The 25,697-nt window shown below is 47.2% G+C and overlaps 1 protein-coding gene across 21 annotated transcripts in view; it reads left to right on the forward strand.

Moving 5' to 3' along the window:
* NCAM1 (neural cell adhesion molecule 1) overlaps positions 1-25,697 on the forward strand; it is a 300,907-nt gene that overhangs the window by 231,231 nt on the left and 43,979 nt on the right. For 12 of the 21 annotated variants that reach the window (XM_034665762.1, XM_034665761.1, XM_034665763.1 and 9 more), the window contains exons 2-9: positions 5,170-5,244; positions 6,931-7,149; positions 8,191-8,334; positions 8,742-8,879; positions 10,002-10,119; positions 10,539-10,705; positions 16,884-17,026; positions 23,187-23,216. In XM_034665762.1, coding sequence (XP_034521653.1) covers positions 5,170-5,244; positions 6,931-7,149; positions 8,191-8,334; positions 8,742-8,879; positions 10,002-10,119; positions 10,539-10,705; positions 16,884-17,026; positions 23,187-23,216 — 1,034 coding nt within the window. The remainder of the gene's footprint in view (positions 1-5,169; positions 5,245-6,930; positions 7,150-8,190; positions 8,335-8,741; positions 8,880-10,001; positions 10,120-10,538; positions 10,706-16,883; positions 17,027-23,186; positions 23,217-25,697) is intronic. The other 9 variants (XM_034665768.1, XM_019807848.2, XM_019807849.2 and 6 more) reach the window with 1 other exon arrangement.

The raw sequence follows: 25,697 nt of genomic DNA on the forward strand, positions 1-25,697 counted from the left end.
GAATTCCATCATCTTGCATAGCAATAAAGTTGTGACTGGCCAGTAGAATGTCCTAAATTAGGGTAGAAAGTGGAATTGGGCCACTGACCAATTGGATCCTTCGAGAAGATTACTTTATCTTAAACCATAAAGAGAAACATTGCTTCCCTCAAAAACTGTGATCAAAATAATTTCTTTGGGAAGGGTTGTTAATAAGGATTTATTAAGAATAATACTACACAGCAAACACAAAATGTTTATTATGTGCCAAACGCTGTTCTAAGTTCTTCACATACATTAATTCACTTTATCTTTCCAACAGCCCTATGAAGAGGGTTCTGTTTGTCCCCATTTTACAGATTAGAAAACAGAGGCACCAAGAGGTTAAAATACATGGCAAGATCACACAGTTAGTAAGTGGCACAGCTGAGATTCACACTCAGCACTCCTGGGCCTCAACCATTCTCCAGTCCTGCCATATTGGTTTTGGCTTTACTTTCGTTGAGTTTGGTTGGTTTAGGAGTGAAGTTATACTGTATGTTCCCTCAAGTACTTTGCTAATAATGAGAGCAAACTGCCAGAGGCAAGTGGGGGCCCCTCAGTTGTTACGCTCCTGGTCCAGACATCTGAATTTCCCATAGGTATGGTCACATGAAGGGGATTTAGCATTCAGTTATAGTTGGAAAATAAAAAACAGCTCTCTGTGGAAGCGGTTAAGTATGGTGATGCTCAAGGTCCATTTCTAGAACAATAGCTAACAAAATAAATGCATAGTGACACTGTGATGCCTTTTTCAAAAATTCTTAGCTGTTATTAAATAGGTTCTAGAAGATTCCGTTATCTGGTGCATAGTCACTAATCACATTAATCTTCTGTTGTTCACCCTTCTCTTAAATTGGTGACCAGGGCATCTTCTTACCTTGGTTCTGGGCCTGCTGCACACCTGCAGTCCGTCTTTCTCAGCAATCACCATCTTTATCACCATTGAACAAGAAAATATTTTCAATTAGCCATGGGAGAGACCTGGATTTACATTCTGCTGTCAACTCCTACCTTGTCAAACACATTAGAATCTGAAAAGAAATGCAGTAAAAATCAAACTGCAAGATGTTGCTGACTCAACTGAAAGCTGTGGTCTCCTCCTTGAAATCAGAATAATTTTTCTCTGTTTCTTTGCCTTGGTAAGATTTCCACCTTTCCTGATAAGTTGCCTCAGCATGTTTTATGAACTGAAATCCGATTTCACTTTTCTTTAGCAACTAAAGTAAATTCTTTTGCTTCTGCTAGAAAGTTGAGAGTCTCCCAACTTCTATCTACGTCTGAAGCTGTTTGCTAAACAAGTTACCTCTCTTCGAACACAGCATCGATTTTTTTAAAAACACGTAAACAGAAAACACATTTGAAAATGTACATATCTCCCCCATGTTTATTTTACTTTTTAAATCAGATGAGGATGGAGGGCAGAGGGATCATTCTCTTCTTAAGAGAACCCTTTTTTGGTCTGCTCACAAGGGATAGAAGAGTATGGGAGAAATATCTGGAGCTTTTGACTCCATCCGGCCTGGGTTGGAATCTGGACTCCACCATTACTTTGGGCTCTGAGCCTCCGCCTCCCCATCTGTGAACTAAGAGTTATAATGCCGTGATCATCGGTGCACGAGGGGGCCAGTTGGAATTAACCGGGGTAGAAGTGAAGACAGCAACTTGACTGTAAGGTGTTTGTACACTCTGTTCTTCCTAGCCCATGATTTGGAAAGAGAGCAGATGGTAACTACTAGGCCATAACGAGCCTGTGAGACAGCCAACCAGAGGTTAGGGGCGTAGAAGAAAGAGCTGGAGACTTAGCATCCGATGACTTTGAATCTCAACTGCTCGTTAGCTGAGTCACCCTAGGCTAGTTTTTTGCTTCCCTGAGATTTAATATTCTCTTATGTGGGATGGAGACAATAAGGTAGGCCTTCTTATGTCTCTGAACTGTTGTGAGCATTAGACAAAGGAACGGAGAACGTTTTGTAAACTGGAACCTGTAATCTGGGTGCAGAGGGCTGTGGGGGATGAGGACCCTTTGGGTCCAAACGCCCATGTCTGTAAGCGTGTATCTCTGGACGCATCTAGAATGGATGCATGGCATTACTGCAGAGCATTTGTGCAAAACAAGAGTTGAGAAGAGGGTTTTCTGGGAGAAGGGTTTTCCTAGGTTTCTTTAAAGGTATGAGTTATGCCTGGTTAGGAAATTTCACTTATATGTGCAACTGGAGGAAGGCAAAAGTTGAGGTAGGAATTTTTATTGCAAACAATGAAAGGCCTAATAGAGTAAGAAAGGACGGGATACCGTGAAGCAGACGGAGGGAGTTTGGAGAGTAGAGCAGGATTTCCATGCACCGTTATTAAAGCTAATAATTCAAGGTTCGGCCTTTGGGGCAGAATAATCAGCCCTTGTGCTACAGTGGAAGACATCCAAGCGTTGGCTTTCAGAGAGGCTGGGGTTCCTCCGGCCCAGCTTTGACTGGTGCTTTGAAGGAGGAATCATACTATCTTTTCCATGTGTGCCGGGAGGCTAAATGGCTATGTCTTCTTGAAAAAACTTCTGTGATGATGAATGTGTGCGTGGGATCTGCTGAAGCTGGGAATTCCTTTGAAATCCGTGTTTCTGATTGCTCTCCACGGCCCAGAGAAGGATACTGGCCACATTTGGGTCTGAAACTCTCGAGCCTCACCGTGTTCTCTGGCCCCTGGAGAGTCATGTTCTGTTTGAAAAGAGCTGAAAAGATGAAGGCTGTTTTTTCACTTGGGATAAGAATATCCTTCTCAGAGCAGTGAGGGCTCTGTGAGAAAAACAGGATCCATATGTTGACGCTGGCTGCTGGTGCTCTGCATGTGGGCCAGTGAACCTTTCAGGCAGAAATATGCCTCTCATTCTCTGAAGAAGGCCCCAGTAAAGTCCAGAAAGGACCATTACTTACGTGACGGATGGCACAGGCACAGCTCCTGGGCTTTCACGGGCCCGTCGTTCCGTGGAATGGGAGCCATGGACTGAATGGAAAGGTCTTGGTTGGTCTTGGATGGCGCTGGCCTGTAGCCCTCTCCGTCAGGCCCCGTGCCCCCAAAATACTAAAGGCCTTATCAGCTCTGGGCTTGCTCTGTTCTCTTAGGGGATGGGGAATCTGAGGGTCATTCCTCAGGTTCTCCAGATTGTTCGTCAAACCAAATGAATGGGAACTTTTTTATCCTCTACTCACAGAGGCAGCGTTGTAATGGAAAGAACACTTCCCTGGGGGCCAGGTGGCCTGGACTCTATGGCCACCACACCCTGCCCCTAAATAGAGGTGACCTTAGTGAGGTCACTTTACCTCTCTTTCTCACCCGGGAAATAAGCAGGGGAACACGGTGCTGGTTGAGACTCCTTCTGGCTCCCTCGGTTTTTAGCTGAGTGCACCTAGCTCTGGCCGGAGGAGAGCCCATAGAAACACCACAGAGAGACACCTGCACAGGGTTAGCTGCCCCCGCAGCCGCATGTGCTGCGTGGCATTTCGGGAAAGGTAGGGGATGCCCTTTCATTGCTCTCTCTGAGAATTCGGTCCTGGGCCCCGGATGAGTCATAGGCAGTAAACCCAGCGAGGGAGTGGCTGGCTGCCCCCGGATTACTACAGTATTTCTTCCAAACCAGCATTTGGCAGTCTGAGTTCCCCCCTCTTATTCTCACGGTGGAGCACTCAGCATCCTCCCCCCCACCTGAACTCTGTGCCTGATTCCTCACTCTGTGCCCTCCCTCCTTCCCTTTGCAGTTCCTTTTTGCACCAGGCCACCCACCTCTCCCCTGCCTCTGCTGCTTCTCCGGGGTCTGCTTTGTCTGTTGTAGGTGGCGAGCAAGGCCGCACCCCCAGTAGCCCGGTGCTCCCCATGCTCCCCTTGCCAGCCCCGTGCAGGCCCTTTGATCCCTCTGCTCTGCTGAGTGCACCGCAGTCCCTTCATCACGGGAGCACAGACTGAGACCAGCAGCAGCTCTGCCTGCCAGTCCGTCTCCATGGCAACCAGCAGGCCCTCTGTTCTGGGGTGCAGAGAAAATGGCTGTGCGAAGGAAGGGCTCACTGAGTCTCTATTACCCGGCCTGTTGAGTCCTGGCCCCTCCTTTGTATCCACTTTAAGAAGCTACGTGCGTTGAACCAAATGTCCGTTAGCTTTCAGCTTTCAGATGTACTTTACCTAAGAGGAGGGAAGGCAGAAGGAAGTTGAATCCAAATGGATAAAAGCATTTTTTTCCCTACCCTAAAACTATATTTTCATGAGGAACAGTTACCTGCTCCAAGCAGATATACGAGGAACCAAACGAATACAGCAATCTGTGGGACCCAGTGCCATGTATTTTTTTATAATAATCTTTTATTATATGTTAGTCACCATACAGTACATCCCTAGTTTTTTATGTAAAGTTCCGTGATTCATTACTTGTGTGTGACACCCAGTGCACCATGCAATACGTGCCCTCCATGTATTTTGTCTTACCGGTGGAGAGGAGTGACAGAGCAGGGGATAGTCGAATAAAAATGCAGCGCAAGGAGCCAGGAGATACAGGGAATTCCTTGGGGCACAGACCCCAGCCTTTGAGGAGGGTGATGATGCTGTACGCTGTCTCCTCTCACGGAAAGAGGGGTGTGGGTCCCCTAGTCACAAGGCAGGGTGAGCATTTGGCATCCCGTTTCCAGATCCATCCGGATCATCACAGTGAATCCTTCTCCGTAGTCATGAAGCACGGTGACATGGGGAACTGGGGAGGTCGGGAGTGGCAGGCTTCCCTTGTCACACGGCCATGGGGACACTTCAGGCTGATATCCAGAAGTAACTGATCTGTTATTTCTGTGACTCCCAGAAGTGCTGCTGTTTGGAGCAGGATCACGGCCTTCTCAAGAGGTCAGAAACTTGTAGAGCTGGGGGTCACCCCGAATCTCCCAGGGACCCCACACTGTCTGATAGGGGATAGCAGTTCCACAGGGAAGGATCCGGACCGTGTCCATTCCTGGCTTTGGCACGGGAACCATTGATTCTTTGGTGGTGACAGGCTCTCAACCCAGACCACATCCCCTCTTCACTCTTTCTTAATCTGAGCAGGGAGACCCTGTTTTTCAATGAAAGCTCTGGGTTTCCCTCTCAAAAATCCTAATGTGTGTTTCAACCAGACTTTGTCTTTTTCAGTTTCTCTGCAGGTGGATATCGTCCCCAGCCAAGGAGAAATCAGCGTTGGAGAATCCAAATTCTTCTTATGCCAAGGCAAGTGCCCCGTGCCCCACTGCATTTAAGGCAAGCGGCCGGCCGAGCAGGAGCCAGTGCCTGTACGTGCGGGGCCAGTCCTGTCTGGAGCTGCTCCCCTGCGGGGTTGATGGTGTGGCCAGAGGCCGGGGAAGCTCTCAGGCCCTCTTCCTTCCCCTCGCAAAGGGCTTCCCCGACACAGTGAAACGTGTCGTCAGGGCTTCTGCGTGGTGATGGAGCAGGTCTAGGGATTTCCTGAGGAAAGTCAGCACAATTCCCAAAATAGCGACTCACCCCGGGTCCCCTGCTCTGTGTGCATCCGGAGTTCTGTGTGTGACGGGGGTGAGCAGTGCTGCCTCAGACACCATGCCTCCGTGGGTCAGTGTGAGGCTTACTTCTCAGAATCTCCCAGGACACGAGATTCCAAGAAGGTCTGAAACTTGCCTGAAAGGAAACTGAGTACCAGTGGCTCTTGTGCTGTGAGGGTGTGGGTCCCCTGTCTGTCCTGCTGCCCCCGCTGGAGCTCTGGGGTTTGTCGGAGCTGGTTTAACAAATTTTTTTGTTTAGAAAATTTGCCCCATTTCCACAGCTCAGATAATCCCGGGAAACGTCTGTAGAGGAGAAGCTTGCGAGTAGGCTTTGGACTCCCCGTGTGGGCCAGGAGTGGGATCCGGGTCGTGGAGGAAGCCAGCAAGTGGCGCTGAGCTAGGTGCACGCGGGGACACTGAGCGAGCGGCGTTTGGCAGGGAAGGGCCTTAAAGGCGGTCCTGGTTTGCGTTGGATGAGGTGCCTCGTGGCCGCCGGGTGTGTTCACTCCAGCTTCGCCTTCATTACAGCAATTTAAATGATCCGGAGATGCCGCCGTGGAGCCCACAGCACATCTTGCAAATAGCGATATTTATTGAAAACATGATGGGCTCTGAAAGGAAGACGGCTTCATTTCCATACTAAGCATCTGTGCAGGGCTGGGTGGTGTGGCTGGGGGAAGGGCGCCGTGCAGGGAGGCAGGGTGACGCCGTGTCCGCCAGAGCCCAGAGCCCTTGTTCCAGCACCGTGTCTGAGACGGCGAAGCAGTGGCATCTGCCCCTGCTCGGTGCCCGGGGAAAGGACGCATGGGTGATTCTGGCTGTCTTCCTCGCAGGATTGAAGGAGATGAATATGTCTGAGACGGGGTGCTGAAATGATAGCCATGCCAGTTTGTGCCGGCAGACACTAGAATAAAATTGGTTGGAATCCACACTCCTAGACTAGCTGGTGTCTCCCCTTCCTCTCCGGAGACCACGGTCTGAGCCCTCAAGAACAACCCGATGAGCTGGCTCCGACTCGCCAGGCCCTTGAGCTCAGATCCTGGACATGAATTCCCTCTTCTGTGAGGCTGGAGCTCCTCGCTTAGAGCCTGGCACACAGTAGGTCCTCAACACACACCTCTCCTCTTCCCTCACTAAGGACAGGCGTCCTCTCAGAAGCAGTGGCACCAGGGGCCATCGAGTTCTTCCCACTCACTGCGAGGGGTGTTACGAACGTAACGATGAAGCCCAGAAGCCAGCGGAAGGCAGAATCACGTCCTCCGTGTAAACGGTCTCCCTCCGTGGTCCCCGAGCCCGATGACCTCTTGTTCTGTAGCTCTTGCTGAGTGCCCATGGTCACCCTAGATGGGATTTTGTCTCTTTAACTCCCGTGGTTTGAAAATAATCTCTTCCTCTTTAGTGGCAGGAGATGCCAAAGATAAAGACATCTCCTGGTTCTCGCCCAACGGAGAGAAGCTCGCCCCGAACCAGCAGCGGATCTCCGTGGTGTGGAACGACGACTCTTCCTCCACACTCACCATCTACAATGCCGACATTGACGACGCCGGCATTTACAAGTGTGTGGTCACTGGCGAGGACGGCAGCGAATCAGAGGCCACAGTCAACGTGAAGATCTTCCGTAAGCGCCTCCTCCATCTCCTTCTGTATCCCCCGTCCTCTCCTTTGGCCAGGAAGACGCGTGTAGCAGGCAGAGTGGTAGGGCAGCCGAGGGCCCCCCGAGGCCTTCCTCCTTCCACACCCCGAGTCTTTTCTGAATTGAGCTAAGAGCTCCAGTATGTTCTTCAGTGATCCTGGGCCAGTTCAGAACTCACAGCCCCGGTTCCACGCAGATCCCAGCTACCTCCCTCTGGCCTCCATTTTCTAAATTCAAATTACACAGTTCCCAGAGGGGTGCTAAGGGTTCCCTTCTCCAGGCGCTGCCTGCCTATCGTACAATTCAAGTTCTCCCTCTTATTTCACTCTCCCTGCTGCTAATGGAGTCCAAAGGCTCAGTGGGGTGTGGCGGATTATTATCTGAACACTCTGGGCCACTCAGAGCAGGCGGTTCCCATTGTCAGTGAAACCCAGTCTGGAGGTGGCACCTCGTTACCTTGTTATCAGGTATCTGTCTCGTTGGCCAGTGTAATGGTGGGTGACAGCTAATGGAACAGTATTGATTGCCATAGTATTTACTGCCATTAAGCCTGCCTTTCTTCTGTTGTGTTCTTCAAAATGTTCTCTGCTCTAGGAAAGCTGGGTTTGGGGTATCAGACAGAGTGGGAGATGGAGAAAGGACTGATGACCAGTCATTGTAGACTAGGTGTTGTACCCGTTCATTCCACCTTGCTTTGTGCCTCCTTGGCACCATCCCACTTGGCAAGAGACACTTGGTAAAGAGACCCCTTTACCTCCATAGACCCTTTTTCACACAAAGTACGATCAGGTTAGCACTCAGTGAATAGACATTAACTGCAAACATTGATGCCATATTCCCCTACTTACACCAGCTGCTTTGCCTGGCATCTTGGCCGAGGATGAGGTGGGACCCTCTCTTGTGCCACTGTATATATGGGTTGAGAGCTGCCCACAGCTTGAAGCCAAGCAGTATGGCTCTACCGAAAAAGGGTCTGTGAGGGGGAACCAGCTGTTTTCCGTCTCTCTTCTCTTGCTCATTTTCCAGAGAAGCTCATGTTCAAGAATGCACCAACCCCGCAAGAGTTTAGGGAGGGGGAAGATGCCGTGATCGTGTGTGATGTGGTCAGCTCCCTCCCCCCAACCATCATCTGGAAACACAAAGGCCGAGATGTCATCCTGACGAAAGACGGTGAGGCCTGAATTCCCTGGTGGCTGCCCCTCCCCCAAGCCACCAGGTCCCCTAGGATTTCCACCTAGTCCAGCCCCCGAGGCATTCCAACCCAGCCTCAGACCCCGGTGTCCCACAGCCCTGTGCACTTTCCAGGTCCCGCACGCGTGAATGTCCGGAGCTTTTGCATTCAGGCACTTGACCTTTTCTCCCAAGAAAAAGACCAATTCCCAGTAGACTTTTGCTCTTGGCTCTGTGTCAACGCCAGGGCCACATTTCCTGATTTCAGTGTAAAGCGCCCCCCCCCATCCACCGCTCCCAGCCCCAGAAGGTTGCTGCTGGGGAAGAGGAAGGGGCCTGCAACCTGCCTGCCGATACCAGAGTTCGCTGACTGACCCTTGGATGAACCCGCCTCTTGTCTCTTCTAGTCCGATTCATAGTCCTGTCCAACAACTACCTGCAGATCCGGGACATCAAGAAAACAGATGAGGGCACTTATCGCTGTGAGGGCAGGATCCTGGCACGGGGGGAAATCAATTTCAAGGACATTCAGGTCATTGTGAACGGTGAGGAGATCCGTTCTTCCTGTTCTCTCCATTACTACTGCCTGGGTCTCCCAAATCATCCTCCGTAACTTTCTCTTTGGTCTGTTAACACGCATCCGTCTCAAGTGAATCCCCCTCCTGGTATAGCCTCTGGCTTGTTTTGTTTTCTCTTAATACACTGGCCTTTTGGGTTTCCCTCACCTTGGGGGACTTCTAGTGCAATTCGTCAGTGTCCTTCATTGTCTTACAGCACCAGAAACTTTCCCTGTGCTTTCTAATACATTCTTATTCATCCTTCATTGTCCTGGATGTTACCTTAATCGTGAGGTTAGTCCTTTGGTTCAACTTTCAAAGAATATATTATAATCAATTCAGCCCTCAGAATAGTCGGAATCATGGGCCACGGGCTTATTAATCTTAATCTGCAGTGTGTCAAATAAACACACCCTGGAATTGATCTGACATTTACAAGATGTTTACAGGAAATTGTAATGTCAGTACTAAGAAAATAAGTAAATCGTGATTGAATTGTTTTGGCTATTGATACGTATTTTTTGCCAAATTCTCCCCCTCTCATTCCTTTGGTAAAAACCGTTTGTGCACAGGGCTGTTTATGAAAGTCCCAGAGAAATGTCACTCAGTGAGCTGGTGCATTTCGAATTGGTATTAACCATCTAACCACCAAGAACAGGCATTTTCAGCTTTTTCCAGTATCAGGAGCCCCCTTTTGGGTGTCAAGTTCCAGTTACCATGGTAGCTGTAAGATTAATATGCATCGATTGAAAAAATACATCATGGTAAATAACTGCTATAAGTTGAATCCTATTTTAAAAGGAATAAAACCTATCTATGAAGCTTTTAAAGCTATGTTATTAAAAACAATATTAATATTACATATAATGATATTTTGTATTGTTGAGAAACATTGATGCATGTTTGTGGGTGACTTATTTATTCAGTTTGGAGTAATTATTTAGGACACATCGGAATGTGGATCCCTTATTCCACCCTGAAGCTGCCCAGGAGTCTTGACCTCCAGGCTGTGACCCTCCGACCTGAGGTCCCCTGGAAGTGCCTTTTCTCCAGGCCACTGGGTTCCTCCGGGTTTTCACAGCCCACCCTGACAGCTCTTCTTTCCTTCAGTGCCGCCCACCGTCCAGGCCAGGCAGAGCATCGTGAATGCCACCGCCAACCTCGGCCAGTCCGTCACCCTGGTGTGCGATGCCAAAGGCTTCCCAGAGCCCACCATGAGCTGGACAAAGTAAGAAACCGGCTCGTGCCTTTTATCATGGACTCGTGGAGAAGGGAGCGTGGCGCCTGCTCTGTATTGGCATTTCCGTGGCACGGGTGTGGGCTGCTTGGGAATCTCAGCTCTCGGTGCAGCATGGAGGCCTTTCTGTAAGCTTCTCTTGCCTTGGGCATTGGATCCCTTCCAGTGGGGCAAAACCAGAGGCCTTCTTTGGAATGTTTGTAGGAAGTTTATAGCCCTTGGACAGAAACCGACATTTGGGTAGAGGAAGAAAAGGTGTGTATGTGAAAGTATAATCTGGGGTGTTGACTTTCTGTGAAGACCCGAGTCTTTCCCATGGGCTCCGTGTGCATTCTGTGGAAACTGATTAAAAATAAACATCTTACTTCTGTGGTCAAAATTATGGCGCTTGGCATTTCTGCACCTTGTAGGGATGGGGAACAGATAGAAGACAAGGAAGATGAGAAGTACATCTTCAGCGATGACAGTTCTGAGCTGACCATCAGAAAGGTGGATAAGAACGACGAGGCTGAGTACGTGTGCATTGCCGAGAATAAGGCTGGAGAGCAGGATGCGTCCATCCACCTCAAAGTCTTCGGTAAGGACGGTCGGGGTCAAGGTCATTGTTCTGCCACAGTTCCTCTTAACCCGCACACTCTGTCCAGCAGCAGGACCCCATCCTCTCTGCCTTGGAATCTGTTCCAGGTGCAACCACGTCTGCCAGCTCCACCCCCTAAGCCCAAGTCCACACTATCCACCTCCTCTCCTGGTCAGTGACAGAGCCTCGCAGCAGGTCTCCCGCCCCCCCCAACCCACAGTGGTCCCCTTCAGCCCCTCCTCACAGTAGCCAGAATGATCTCAAGCACCAGTCTGCTGTTAAAATCCTCCCATGGTTTCCTGTTGCCACCAGAAGAAAATCCAGACTCCCTGCCCTGATGTGCGAGACCTAACCTGAGCTAGCCCCTGCCTTCTTTTCCAACCTCATCTTTCCTCCACTTAGCTCCATACTGACAACTCTCCAACACTCAGGCCCTCCTTCTGTGGCTTAGACAACGCTGAGCTTGTTCCTTGTCTTCGGGACATTGCACTTGATACCTCTCCTGCTTGGAATGGCATTCCCCTACATCTGCTCTGAACCGCGTTCTTCTCCTGCACCATTCACATCTCAGCTCAGCCTGCTTTCTCGATGAATCCTTCCTGCACCGCCCCGGCTGCCACACCGCTACCACCCACCCACCTCCACTGATGTGCTTCCGCTGATCTGACTGTATCTTCTTCACCACACTTATCCTACCTGACCTGGATTCATTTCCATATTTGCTCTGGGGATCGTGGCCTCCGACCTCCACGAAGCGTATAAACACCGAGATAGTGGAGTGCTGGCTGTTCTGTCTCTCTCCTGCTTTATCTCTGCCACTCCACACAGTGCTGGACTCGGGAAGGCCCATGGTAAACATTAGTGACCAACCGGCTGACTTCCTGTGTCTCCCTTGCTTCTTTCCGTGGTCTGTGTGAAACGGTGCCATCAAAGTCATGAGAAGAGCCCCCAGTCTCTATTCACTCTGTCTTGATAAACTTAGCTAACTTCCATTCATTTGGAACTGAAATGTATTTTGACCTGACCTTGAAAGTAGAATTTGTGGCCGAGAAATGCTTAACCTGTTGGCTTTCAACACCTCTCTGCTCATGTTTTTAAAAAAGACATGGGGCACCTGGGTGGTTCAGTTATGTATCCAACTCTTGATTTTGGCTCAGGTCATGATCTCAGGGTCGTGAGATCGAGCCCCTCATCAGGCTCTGAGCTGAGCATGGAGCCTGCTTGGGATTGTCTCTCTCTCCTCTCCCTCTGCCCCTTCCCACTTCCCTCCCTTTCTCTTAAAAAAAAAAAAAAAAAAAGACAGGTACGCTGGTCCACTGTAGATGGTGCAGCTAGGTGCCAGAGTTCCCAGGTCACTATGGTGTGTGCCTGGGGAACCTGCTTGGGACCTGCTTGTGGGGCCTGATTGTAGACCTTTGAAAGATCAAGTGCTTGTGTGCAGTTGGACCCGCTAATCTTAGGTGAATCTTATTTCTCTATTAATGATAGTTGGGTTTAGAAACTGGTTATCAGTTCGGTTCACGTCACCTGGCTTTCCTGGAGAGTGAAAGCTAATGGCCTTGGGAAATATTCTTGACAGTTTTTTCTCTAATTCTCTTCCCCACCACTCAGATTTCAAGTTCTTCCATATTATAAAGACAGACCCGTTGTTAACATATTCTTTCATTTAACAGATAGTGACTAAGCAACCGAAATGAGTATGATGTGGTCCTTTAACTCTGAGAAACACGAGGAGGGAGACGAACATGGAAGCATATAAATTATAATAGAGAGTGTCAGCCAGCTGTGGGCCCAGCCATTGTCAGAAGGATGAGAATGAATAACAGACACGCTCTCCTCATCCTTGGGCTCACGGGCTAACATGGATGACCAACGCTGAAATTTTTAATGACAACCCATTGTAAGGACTTCATAATGGCAATGGGCACAGTGTTTTAGAGGAAAAGAAGACCTGTGGTCATGTGCAACAGAAGGCAGAGAGGTCTTCCCAAACAGTGTGCTGTTTCCCAAGCAGGGCTACCCAGGTCAAGAATGGTGGGCATGGGCGAGGACACAGAGGCAGGAAGGATGCATGTTAGGCTGATGGTGAGCTCCTTGCAGACAGGGACCGTGTACCCCCAGCTACGAGGACGGCGTCTCACAGATCGTAGGTGCTAGAATTTGCGTCAGTGAAGGCAGAGCCTTTTGTTTTATGTGAGTGAAGCGCAGTGCAAATGGCAACAAGATGAGTCTAGAAATGTGTAGCCATCACTTGTCTTGGGAAATTCTTGGATATTAGCTCCGTAAAGTAATAATACCCGACATGAAGCAAGCACTTATACTGTATCAAGCACTGATACTGACTGTATCAGTTAGTCTGTAACTGACTTTCAGTCCTCAGCACAACACTGAGGTAGATTTCATTCTTGTTCCTATTTCACAAATGAGGAAACTGAGCCCAGAGAATTAGGCGACCTACCCAAGGAGACAGGGTTCAAACACAGGCAGGTGGCTTGGAAGTCCCTTTCCCTGAGCTAGCAGAGGGGAGTTACTACTCCAGGAAACTGCACTTAACACAGACTACGTCTGAATTGTAGACAGAATGGCTGGGAACACTGAAGTCAGTGCGTCCTCCCTTTGCCGCCCTGGGTCACACGGTTTCTCGGTAGAGGTACACTCAGTTCGCACTTGGCTGGTCAGGCACAGATCTAGGGTTCTCTCTAGTGCTGGTGGGTGCCCCAGGAAGGAGGTGTGCGTAGTGAGTCAGGAGCCATGTGGGGCCAATGGAGAGTGAAGAGCTGGATCAGGTGTCGGGGAGGAGCTGACGGGGCAGGGCATGAATGTAGGATGCAGGAACTGTGGGAAGGCGGGCTTTGTCTTTCCACCCACCTCCCTCACCAGGCATCCCCTCCTGCACCACCACCCCCACACACACACAGAGCTTCTTCCCTGGGAGAATAGATGCTAGTCCAGAAGAGCAAATAGAGGAGAGGTGGCCGGACTCCTGCAGAGACAGGTAAGTAAACCACAGACTCCTAGGGACTCTAATTCAGCCCTCATCCAGAATGAGAATCCCTCTCTGTGATCTCCAGGGGAGAGTTCACATAGCCTTTTTGGAGTAACCTGGTCCCTCATGTACACACTGCTTTTCCTCTCCATTTCACATTCCTAACCTCCTCTCCCTGCTTCTCTAGCCTCCCTTGGTTTAGGAGATTGGTAATAAGGACAGGACACCAGGTTGGGGGGGGGCCAGCGAGGTAGGGCTCCCTCGTTCTTTCACTCTCTGCCCTGCCCCTTCCCCTTGGCTCGCCACGGGGCCTAGCACTAGGGGAGGAAGCGGGGCAGGTTCCCCAGTGGCGGCCGAGTTGGCGGCAGTGAGGCAGAACAACACAGAAACCAGTAGCTCGGATCGTAGAATAGGGCTCAGAACTCCTGTGATTCAAGACGGGAAGGCAATTAGTATGTACGGGCACATCTAAATTAGAGACTGCCGTAATCGTACCTTACCGTCATCATTTTTCCCTAAGAAAGGGACACGTTCTAGCATGCGTTGCCCTAGTTATCAGCCAGAAGTCTTTTTACTAAGTAGTTACATCCTACCTTTCTTTAAATTTGGCAGTGAATTTCCATTGCTTTTCTCCCCCATGGGCCCTTCTGAAAAAGTATTTTTGTCTCCTCATATTCCTGTTATGCTCACACAAATGCTCTTGAGGTCTCATGCTGCTGTGGGCTGAGGCGGGTTCACCAGTGGGTTTGCTTATCTGACCCCTTAGGACCAAAGCAGCCTTTGTGAGTTACAGCACAGGGTACAGCCTGAAGGGAGGTGCACCTGGCCATGTCCAGCCTCTCAGTGCAGAAGAGCAGAGCCCCAGAGCCCTCCCTGGGCTAGGGATGCGGGAGCCTGGATTGGGGTGGGAACAGATGAGACCACCCCTCAGTGGCAGGGTGCAGAGGCATGGGCGTGACAGAAGAGAAGAGCCTTGCATGCTGGGAAGAGTCCTCAGGACATCTGTGCTCACAGGAGGGTCCGTGGGGAGAAGTGCAACGGAACGATCTGAGGCAGTAAGTCCCATAGCAGCAGGTGGAAAATAGAACAGGGATCCAAAGTCAAGGGCCTGCAACAGACATTAATTAAGATGGTATAAGTACCATCTGACAAAACCTGGAGATGTTCCTCTAGATGCTGGTATGCAGAGGAAAGTGACCTTGCGTCTGTCCGTGTTTGCCTGATGATGCCCATTGTCCCAGGGTAATAATTCAGAGCAACCCTTTCACTCTCAAGAGTGCCCTGATTTGGACAATAAATTATATTGATATTCTAACTCCAAGGTAATATTCTAAGGCTTCAGTGACTTCTGACAATAGCCTTGCTGCTTCTGTAGTGCAGAGAGGTTAAGATTTTATTTATTTATTTGAGAGAAAGAACACAAGCAGGGTAGGGGGCAAAGGGAGAAGCACACTCCCCGCTGAGCAGGGAGCCCAATGCAGGGCTGGATCCCAGGACCCTGGGACCATGACCCAAGCTGAAGGCAGATGCTTAACCGACTGAGCCACCCAGGTGCCCCTTTTTTACACTTTTCCATCTGCGATTTTAACAGTGTAGAAATTCAACTTTTATTTTATCTTTCTCAAACCTCCTGTCTGGCCACACTTAACAGTCAGTCCATTCAATATGAGTTGTGACCACCTTGAAAGTCTTATGTATCAAGATTGACACAAAACCTTCCTACGGGAAAACCTTTCTCAGGTGAACTCCATCAATTCCAATTTGTGATCATTTCGCCCCATTGGATTGAGAGGTGCCTGGGTGCTTGCCATCAAAAGAGGACTTGCCAAGCAAGCTGTTTAGTACAGATTAACTCTAGCAGAATATTCGACCTACGTGGGTAATTTTATATAGAAGCAGGTATTTGCTGCAGAAAACGCACAGCCTTGCCATTAAAGCAGAACCGGGGGCCTCAACTTGCAGAAAGTGTACAGGCAGTTTATTAACCTACTCGAGAGCAGCACATGAATTTGAATGTAAAGGAAATGCACTTCTTTCAAAAATTAGCCATAAATTTGATTTTTTGTTTGTTTATCTAGCCTCGTCTTTTTCCCCATTAGTAAAATAAGTTACATTTGTGCAGCGTTATCTTTTCTCTTCTATGGAAGGTTTTGCAATTTCAGAGTATAATTGTTTTAAATCAGGAAAAGTCAATTTTCTCTAATGTTTTAACATTTAACTCTGCTTTCGAATGCTTGTGTTTTCTGGCATTACCCAAAACATTTGGAAAATGAACCCATCTCATCTCCTTCCTATCCCAGCCCACTCCGCAGCCCCCATCCCATCTCTCGTCCCATTTCCTTGCTTGAGTCAGTGCTAACACAGCTCTCCCAGTCAGTGAGAAGCTCAGAGTCACTTACACTCCTTCTCATTCCTTCTTCTGATTCTTGCCATGCCTCCTTCGCCCTCTGTTCATTTGGCACTTCCTGTGAAGCCTTTCGTGAGCACCTCTCTCAAAGCTGCCCTTCCCTGTCTGCCCCCCATCCCCCCCTCCCCCAGGACCACCCAGTTCAGGACTCCATTATGCCACATCCGGGGCACTGTCAGAGCTTCCAAATTGGTTTTCCCACCCCAAGGTTTTCTCCATTCTCCATCATCTTGAGTTTTTTCCTAGATTAACCTTCTTGAAGTACAGATGATCGTTTCATTCCTCTGATCAAACACCGCCAGTGGGCCTCCATCAGTGCCCGGAGATCGTTCAAAGCAAGCGCTGTAACCAGGTGTCCATGACTCGGTGCCTGGGCCCAGCACCACCCGCCCCTGCCACAATGCCTTCCTCCCGTGTCCTTGCTTCTTTGCTCTCAATCAAGCAGTTTTCTACACTTAGAATGACTCTCTATCCCAAAGTTCCACAAACTGAAGATCTCATGGCCCAGGCTGAAAGCTCTCTCCTCATGGAGGCTCCAGCCAGATGAGTGCTCTTCCTCTGCCCCGTGCCTTCTCCACCCTCTGCCCTGGGTGCTCTTTCTGTAGGGAATCTTGCTGTTATTGCTCTTACATTGAAGTTGTCACACACCTATTTGGTGTACATCCATGGGGATTCAGTTCTGTGGCTCCTACGACACCTAGAATAGGGTCCTATACTCAGTAAGTANAACTAAAAAAAAAAAAAAAAAAATCAGATAAACTAATGAACATGTCTTGTCTTTTCAGCAAAACCCAAAATCACTTATGTAGAGAACCAGACTGCCATGGAACTGGAGGAACAAGTCACTCTGACCTGTGAAGCCTCGGGAGACCCCATTCCCTCAATCACCTGGAGGACTTCTACCCGGAACATCAGCAGTGAAGAAAAGGTATGATATCACCAAGAGTTTCTGGGCCATGGGATGCAGGCTCGAAGCAATTCTTGTCTGCCCGGGCCCCGTTCTCTTCAGGGAGCCAGAAGATGGGTTGCAGGCCCCGGAGGCCACGCCAGGTCCCATGGCCTCCATCCTCCAGCCTGCCTGGCTGTGGCCTGATCAGTGTCCCCATGCAGTGGCAGGGCCACAATTTCCTGCATAGATCTACAGGGTGTGAGGTTCGTGGGCATGGTCAAGTTAGATATTCTGGGGAGGAAGCGGGTAGTGCTTTTCAAACCCAGGAGTACGGAGCTATGAGGAGCAAGGAGAAGCCAAGAGCCTGGTGGTCCAGCTATCATCATCTCAGGGGTACTGAAGGGAATGTGTCCCGGAAATAGCAGGGATCGGAATGAGCCCTATTAACTCTTCTCCTTGTGTTTTGTAGACTCACGCTGTACATGCACTGTATGCACAAAAGCTTGGTTGCCTTTGTGTCTGCCTGTATTTTCGGTCACATTTGAATATCATTTTGTTTTGAAGGCAAAAATAATTAGCAGTTTCTACATGACGATTACACTGGGTTCTCTGATACATTCTAAGCTCCCAGCTTAAGCTCTCAGTAGCACATGGTAGCAATCTTCCTGGCAATTTGAAATGACTGGGAAGATTTAGCTTCAGAGCATGTAGATTTATAGGCCACCAGAAAGCTGTCATTATTATTGACAGTATATACAAATCGAGGTATCCTCACATCATGTAGCTCTTTGCTGCTGAGTGGGCCAAAAGCAGGAGGAAGAAGCAGCTTGGTTTTAAAGCAACTAAAACCCTCTTATGGCACTTCTCTAATCTCATCTCATATACCCTGTAGCAATGGGCTTCATTTTAGTTGGCCAAAGCTTTGTCACCTATTCAGGGGTAATGGCCTTAGCCTTAAAGAACATTTATAATGGATTGCTTATTAACCACATGTCAAAAATGATAGATCTTCACTCTTCTGCCTGCCTAAAGGAAATCCCTACAGAGGGTAAACTCAAATAAAGTCAAAAAGAGATAGGGTGACACAGCAGACCCACATTTGGGATTTGCATTTGAGGATCTGATTTCTGCCCCACGAATAAAAAACAAAAGTAAATCAAAAGGAATAGAAATTGCTGTTCCAAAAAGCCCATTATTTTCTACAAGTTTTACCTCCACAGTTGAATTCGACTTAACAAAAACTCAAGGAACTGCTAAGTATTTTTGAAACTCACATATGCTGTTCGATATTGTGAAAACCAACTGGATTAAGAAATGTGGTGTTTACTTGGATACTTTCTTTATCAACATTGGAATTAAACCCTAAGCTCAGATTTCAGCTCCCATCGTGTGTGTTACGTGGATTGAATGTACATTTCAGGGCTTAAACCACAGGGCTGCTGCTCGGCAGATTTCTCTACACCAGGCTTGTGATTTGTCCAGAATGACCCAGTGCATATCGTTGACCTACAGTGAAGGACAGAAATAATATCTATCCCAGATGAATGATGCTTTTAAATTCGATGTCTTTTCTAGGAATAGCTCCACAGCTAATCTAGACCAGAAGGGTTATTAAGATTTGTGCCTACCCTAAATTCTTTCATAGGTGGGCACTTCTGGCCTGTATCTGTAATTCATTTTTACAGAATGAGAACAAATAGCCAGGCACTAATCCACATTCATACTTACTAAATACGGAGACAAAAGGTACCCAACAGAGACCATCTCAGACCAAGTAGGGGTTGTGTAATTCAATGATCAGTGTAGATCATTTGTCTCAATCTGGGATAATTATCTAAGCCCAGCCACATAGGTTGTATTGTGGTTTCTTTTACTATGGACTGCCTTCAAGTTTCCTCGAAGTGACATTACTGGAACTTGCATGAACCTGTGTTAGAACAAGTCCTCCAAACCAGCCAGTGATATGACACCACATTAACATATTTGCCTAAACGAAACCCTATGTAAAAAAGTTGCCATTCCTATTAGTTATATATTAACATCAGAGAGGCTTGATGTCCATCTTATACCGTGGGGAGCTCATAATTAAGAGAACAAAGAGGACCTATTCATGCCAGCTGGACTCTGGGTAACCAGTTTCACTTTCATCTGGCAGCAGCCCCTCATGATCTCCTCCATCTGAAAGTAAATCATATATACTCGGATCAAGATGATTAGAGGCACCATATTGTAGGAGTGAAGGGAAACAATTTTCTTTTTAAAATCAGGATGATACACAAAGCAGATAAAAACGGACTATTGTATCTACCTGTTAAGGTCAGGAAGGCTCCTGAGAATTAGACCACACAAAATGCTGAGATCCTAGAAGTCAGGAAGGAAGGTCACATTTGAGGTTGTCCAGGCTCATCTGGCCCTCACTTTGCAGCTTATCCACCAGAAAGGCTCGTGGTCCCTCCCTGAAGGGTGACAGTGTCTGTCCTCTACAGGCAGCTGGCCAACACTGGCGATCAGGAAGGTCTGCTTCCTTGCCCCTCCCACTGCTCAGTCTTCCCACCTCTGCCCCTCAGTCCTCTGGATGAGAGCTCTTGGATTTTCCATTAGTCTCCACTCTTCGTCCCTTAGACACACCCGCGGGTCTTCCCCATTTCCTGTGCCGTGGGTTCACCCCTTGTGCTTCTTGGTGGTCTGGAGCTTCAGTCCACTGGCACTCCCCTAAAGTTTTGCAGTGCCGGGGTAGCTAACACAGATTTCTGTGCAGCGAACTGCTCCCTTGTTCTGGATGCCATCAGGTGGTTAAAGTATTAGTCCTGCAGCAATTTCCTCATTCTCTTGCATCATATTGAGCTTGTGGTCAACTAAAATGCTCAGCTCTTTTTATGTGCATTGAAGCCACATATCCTCTTACCCTGTTCTCATGCAATTAATTGCTTCACCAAAAATGCAGAATTTTATATTTATTTCTGCTAAAAACTGTGTGTTGTTTGTTGCAACCCAGCGTTTCTCAGTGGGGTCACTATGGCAATTTAGGAAGGCTCTTCTTTCCTAGGATGGTCCCGTGCATTGCAAAACATTTAGCACTACCAGTCTTCTTCCCTCTAAATGTCTGCAGCCACCTCTAATCACTTTGATGACCAAAAATGCCACATACACACTCTTCCTGGCTTGAGAAACATTTCAGTCCATCTTTCTAACCGGGCAAGTCTGGCTTTCCTTGGAGCTATCCTTAGATGTCTGTAGGTCTAAGGCATTTCAAGCCACGTGGATCCCCCTGTTTTGTTTATGCATTTTTAAAGTAATGAGGTCTAACAGTGAGTGGTGACCCCACTTCACAAGGCCCAAAGGCAGGCAGTTCAGTAGCTTTCCCCAGGCGCTGTCATCCAGCATCTGTATTAGCTGTTGCCTCCAACCTCACATGAACACTTACATGAAACATATTTGTCCAAGCCTCTGATAAAAATGTTGACAGAGACAAGGTCAAGTGCAGAGCCCTTAGAATGCTCTCACGGCTTCGCTCTGGGTGACTGGCCCAGAAGGTAGAGCCCCTAACGCCACGGTGCTTCTCATGATTGTGATGACTTTGTGGAAGGTTCAATGGTTTCTTTAATAAAGTTGCTTACAGAATAAGCGAATTAAAACAGCTTGGTCTTTTGCTTCATTGCTTAGTTAAGTCTAGTCTTTGTCTAGTATTACCCTTCTTAAGAGAAGAGGAGAGAAAAGGCTTTCAACCATAGGCACAGTGTTAGTAACTTTCTAATGGACCCTGATGTTCCTCTTCATTAAAAGAAAGAAGGGGGGAGAAAGTCAAGCAAAAGCCAGTTCACTGAGCCTGATTGTCACACCCTATCTGATTGTGTCTCCAGGGGTAGTCTAATTGCTCCTTCGAGATTGATTACTGTCAGTCTGCTAAGCTTCAGCTGGTTGAGTTGGTTTTGCTCAACAACCGCTAAGAGCTAAGCTAAATTTGGGTCATTAAGACCATTAGGGTAGATCATCTGTCTGAAAGTTAATCCATTCGTTAGTCTCTATTATGTTGACCAAAAAGAAAACAAACCATATTTGAACATCATAATGGGTCAGTTTGATCAATGTGTCTGGAGGTCATTGTGATAATGCAGATGCAAAGAGAGTTTGCGCGCCCGCATCATTTCATTGCTCATCCCACCTAGACTCATTTTAAATACTGCTGGGTATGTGAGTGAGTGGGGCTAACTTCCAGGTGCCATTTACATACCGAGCGAGACCTTTGGAGGATGATTTGCACAATCTGTCGCTAGCAGAACACATTTTCTGTGTGCTTATTCGAACTTCTTATTTGAACACGACTTTGAAATGACTGGTAAAGAAATTCATATGAAACCTTAATATTTAAGGAAAAGAAGAGGGTCAAAGAGTTGAGATCAAAAGAGAGAGAAAAAATGGAATTTCATGAGCCTCGAGTCTTTAGCTGACAGAGTACCCTACAAATCCCACAAATAAGAGAGACCTTTGAAATTCTGGATTCACTGCAAACGGGACCTTTCTGTCCCTGAGAAGAATTCCTCTTTCGTGCAACGTAGGTGCCCACATATAAACACTGGAAAAGGTGCCTGCGTTGAGCAGTTAGAGTCTGGCGTATTCTGCGTGTGGGCAAAGGTAGAGCAGGTAATACTTTCGGATAACTGTAGGGATGCGTTACTCTAGTTCAGTTACATATTCCCGTAGACTTGTGTGTGAGATAGTAAAACGTGAATATTAAAAGAAACTGGAAGTTAAAATTTCTGGAGCATGATCAGTCCTATCCTAATGTGTTTTCCGTGTGCATATCAGATTGTCTTTAGGTGAGCCACACCATCACCAAATGATCAGGGCCAAGGCATAGCCCACCGTTCCACCAGGCACACGGGCAGGAGGTCAGGCTACTGGAAGCATCTTGTTACTAGCAATTACTTGCTCTAAAAGCCACAAAACCATAGTGATCTGGGAGAGTCACAAGAAGAATCAGATTTTAAAAACAAATAACTCCGTATGATATAGCCCTTAAGAAACGATCTTGATTCATGCAGCCCTGGCATGTGACAGACAAGCTTCTCAGTGATGTGGACCTCTCAACCACATTTGACATGTTGGCCCACTGTCACTTTGGTCTCTGCATGTTCGTTCCTCTGTTCTCACTTCTTTCTTCATTCCAACATCATGTGACACAATCCAACATTTCCCTCGTTTCTCACAAAAGCACTTCGCATTTAGTGGACTCTTACTAAATGTTCGCTAACTCATTTGCATTTCCTGGATTGCGTCGCTGTGTCTCTGGCATCTGTTCTTTCCTTTCTCCATCTGAACATCAGGGACAACCAGGCACTCATGCCATCTAATAAAAACAACAGTGCAGGTATGATGGTTTTGAATCCCGGTATGAAAACAGAAAAACCATAAGCATCATAGACTCCCAAGTGCCGGACAAGTAAAATCTCTAGATGTGGGCAGGAAAATCCCCAAGCCTCTGTGCTTCTGGGTTGACTCACTCCTTTGTGAATGCCGTGTTGGATGACGGTGGCGCACGCTCGGGCCTGCATGCCATCTGGTCATTCCTCTTAAAGAACCGACTGGAGCCTGGGGCAGCAGCTTGCTGGCCTGAAAGTTTCCTGACCCACAACTTTAAGGACTTCATGCGTACCATTCCTAATGTACCTCTCTGCTCCTCTCTTAGTTCCTTGTTTTTTTTAAAGATATAAACTTGATTTTTAATAGGCTGCATGCAACGAGTTAGAGAAATGCATGAGCACAAAATGGCATTAGTAGTTTTGTGGTAGACTGTCTGATAGAATCCAAAGGAGGAAACCTGCCCTCTGGGTATTTTTAGATGTTGTGGTTCATATTACTAGTGTCACGAAATACGACGAGAAGTGCTCAAGACGTTTTAGATCAGGAGCAGTCAACTACGTCTGCTGATGTCCGTATGTATGCCTATCAAGGATTAGGAAAGCCTGCTCCTTTGAGTGATACACCTTAATGTGCAGAAGGGGGGAAAAACGGAACATAGGCTAACTCCTAAATTAAGCTGGGTCATAAACACACCATTGAAAGTGGGCCTTGGACAAAGTTCTGAGTTAAAAAGCTGCTGCATGTGCACGGAATGCAGTGTGATACATCAATTCTCTGAAGCAACATGTTGTAAAATTTTACTGCTTTCTTGTTGTGTTTTATATCTTGTTCTCTCCAGGCTTCGTGGACTCGACCAGAGAAGCAAGAGGTATAGCTTACCTGACCACTAGCCAGTCTTTAGTTTTTGAAAGCATTCTAGTTTAACTCACCATTCCAGTTCAATAACCAGACATGCTAAACTAATTAGTCCTAGAGTTAGATTAAAGAATAGGTCGATAGTGGTAGACGTTACTTAGCAATAGTGTCGTTTTAGGATGAGCAAGCAAGCTGTGTTGGGAGTGGATGAACAAATCCTTATTACTTCTTAAAATTGGATCTTATTCTCTTGCTGGTACTGGTAAAATCACATCCAGGTAATTATACTTACAGAAATAAATCGCTCCAATTCCCAGGCCAAGCGTTTTGAAATGACGAGGTTTTTTTTTTTTTTTTTTTTTTTTTTTGGACTCTCACCTGGTTAATGTGGCTTTGGGTCATAAAGCCACAGAGTTAGTGGTCTAAAAACCCACTCAACCCTTTCCAGCTCAACTCATCTTGTTGCTCGCTTATTTTATAATGATTGGTCTTGGTAAATGATCACATCACATCCCCTTTCATGTCAAAGCAATGCAGACGACATCTCTCCTTGGTTTGCCCAAATTGCTAAACACGCATATGTCACTTTCATAGAGCATTAAATTTATGAGATTAGCATGATTTGGCACAAGTGGTTCTATGTTTTTTAGAAGTCAGTAGCATCTAGCCTTTGAGATTTCTCTGACTACTTGCTTCAGCTCGGGTAATGTGGGACTTCGTTTGAAAACTGAAGCTAAATGTTAATCTTAGGATTTTAAGGTCACACACCCAAGACCCTAATTACAATCATGCCTATCATTTTTTCACTGATTTGCGTGATTAAGTGACAGACAGTGAAATAAAATGGGTTAGATGAGGTTCAAGGATCAAACCCATAAATATTTTTTAAAAACCTCTCTTCTCCAGAGGAAATTTTGATATTGTAATAGTATAAATGTAGACTACAGCAGTCCTATACACTGTATTTTAATCAGGTAACCCTATCCTCTTAGTCTTCCAGAAATGATAATTATTCCGAACGCATAACTCATGTGCTCAAGTCGGGGCTATAAATATTTAATGCTGTTTAATATTGAATAGTTGACTCCCTGTCCCCGGGCACTGATCCTGGTTTCTGCACGGGAACACACTGTTGTGATCAAATCTAGTGTCTGATAAGCTTTCTTTGTATCCTACCTTCTTCCTTGTCATGGGGACCGTAGTCAAGTGCGTATCTTGCCGCAATGCCTCCCTCCTGTGGCACAGAAATCGCTCAGTGCTGTCCCAGGCTGGGTGTTTTATGGCCCCAAAGTCATGGACCCATTGGGATTGGGAAAGGGAGAGAAGAAGGGTTCATTATCAGCCACTGCTGAGCAATTACAGATTTCATTCTGTTTGGCCTTCTGCATCTTCCCCTGTCATTCTGATTTAAACCTGGCTGGAGGGGGAGGTGAGACTTATCAGGGAGCATTAAGGGAGGTTACGAGAATTATTATTATAAGTGGAAGTAATAGGTTTACTCCCAGGAAAGCAGACAACTCACTTCTGTTTTCCAGAAGTATCCTTATCTTGAGTATCTCACTCTGGACATAATTGACTTTCAAGAGAGTGCCGCCCCATTCCTTCCTATTTGTCTCATTCAGAGATGAAGACCGTTAAGTCCAGATGAGCTCCAAAGAAGGCTTGGGCTGTGGCCAGTTTCGTTCTGTAAGCTCAGAAAATTAACACTTTTACCTGGAAGAAGGGATGCAAAAAATGTTTTGATGAGAAGAATAATTGTAATTGCCGTTCATGCTATTTTTGCAAAACAGGGTCTTCTTGTCCCAGCTGTGCTTCCATTCTTGCCCAGAGATCATCTGCTTGCTCTGCAAGCCTGGACTATCAGCATGAGCCCTGTCTGGAATGCTTATAGCTGGCACTCCCTGACTTGGTCCTGGAGTAAAATTTTCCAGAGGGAGACAGTCTAATTGCACTGGAGTCTATGTGCTTCCCCTTGGAGGGAGAACTGGGCATCTGACAAATTCCCGTCATCAATCCTGTCCTGAGCCACTGCAAAATAAGAATTCTCTGTAGAGGACTGTCTCCTGGTCTGTTGACACCATTAAATGAGAAAACTTTTCCACGTAGAGAAATTTAGACCACATAGAAGGGGAGAAGAGAATGACTGTCAATGAAACCACTTCCCAGTTTCTCTTCAAACATTTTCTAGAATGTTCTGAGTAGACTGTTCATGCCCTGCTTTGTTGTTGTTTGTTACTGTCCTACTCTTACCTACATGACTCTCTTTGCATCTTTTGCTGTAATATTGTGTCCATTATGGAAATGTTCTCTTGACTTCCCAAAGATCTGGTTAGTTTTCCATGTTTGTGGGTGTTGAGCCCCATACAGACAAGCTCCGTCTGTATGACAGACATTCATAGTTCAGCCACTGGCTGGTGTCACTGTCGGCTGAACCCATGTTCTCTCTGAGATAACCAGAAGGGCAGAGGGTAGACCCCAAACCCTTTCTGCCTTT

This window comes from Ailuropoda melanoleuca, chromosome 8 (assembly GCF_002007445.2).
Source record: "Ailuropoda melanoleuca isolate Jingjing chromosome 8, ASM200744v2, whole genome shotgun sequence".
Lineage (NCBI taxonomy): Eukaryota > Metazoa > Chordata > Mammalia > Carnivora > Ursidae > Ailuropoda > Ailuropoda melanoleuca.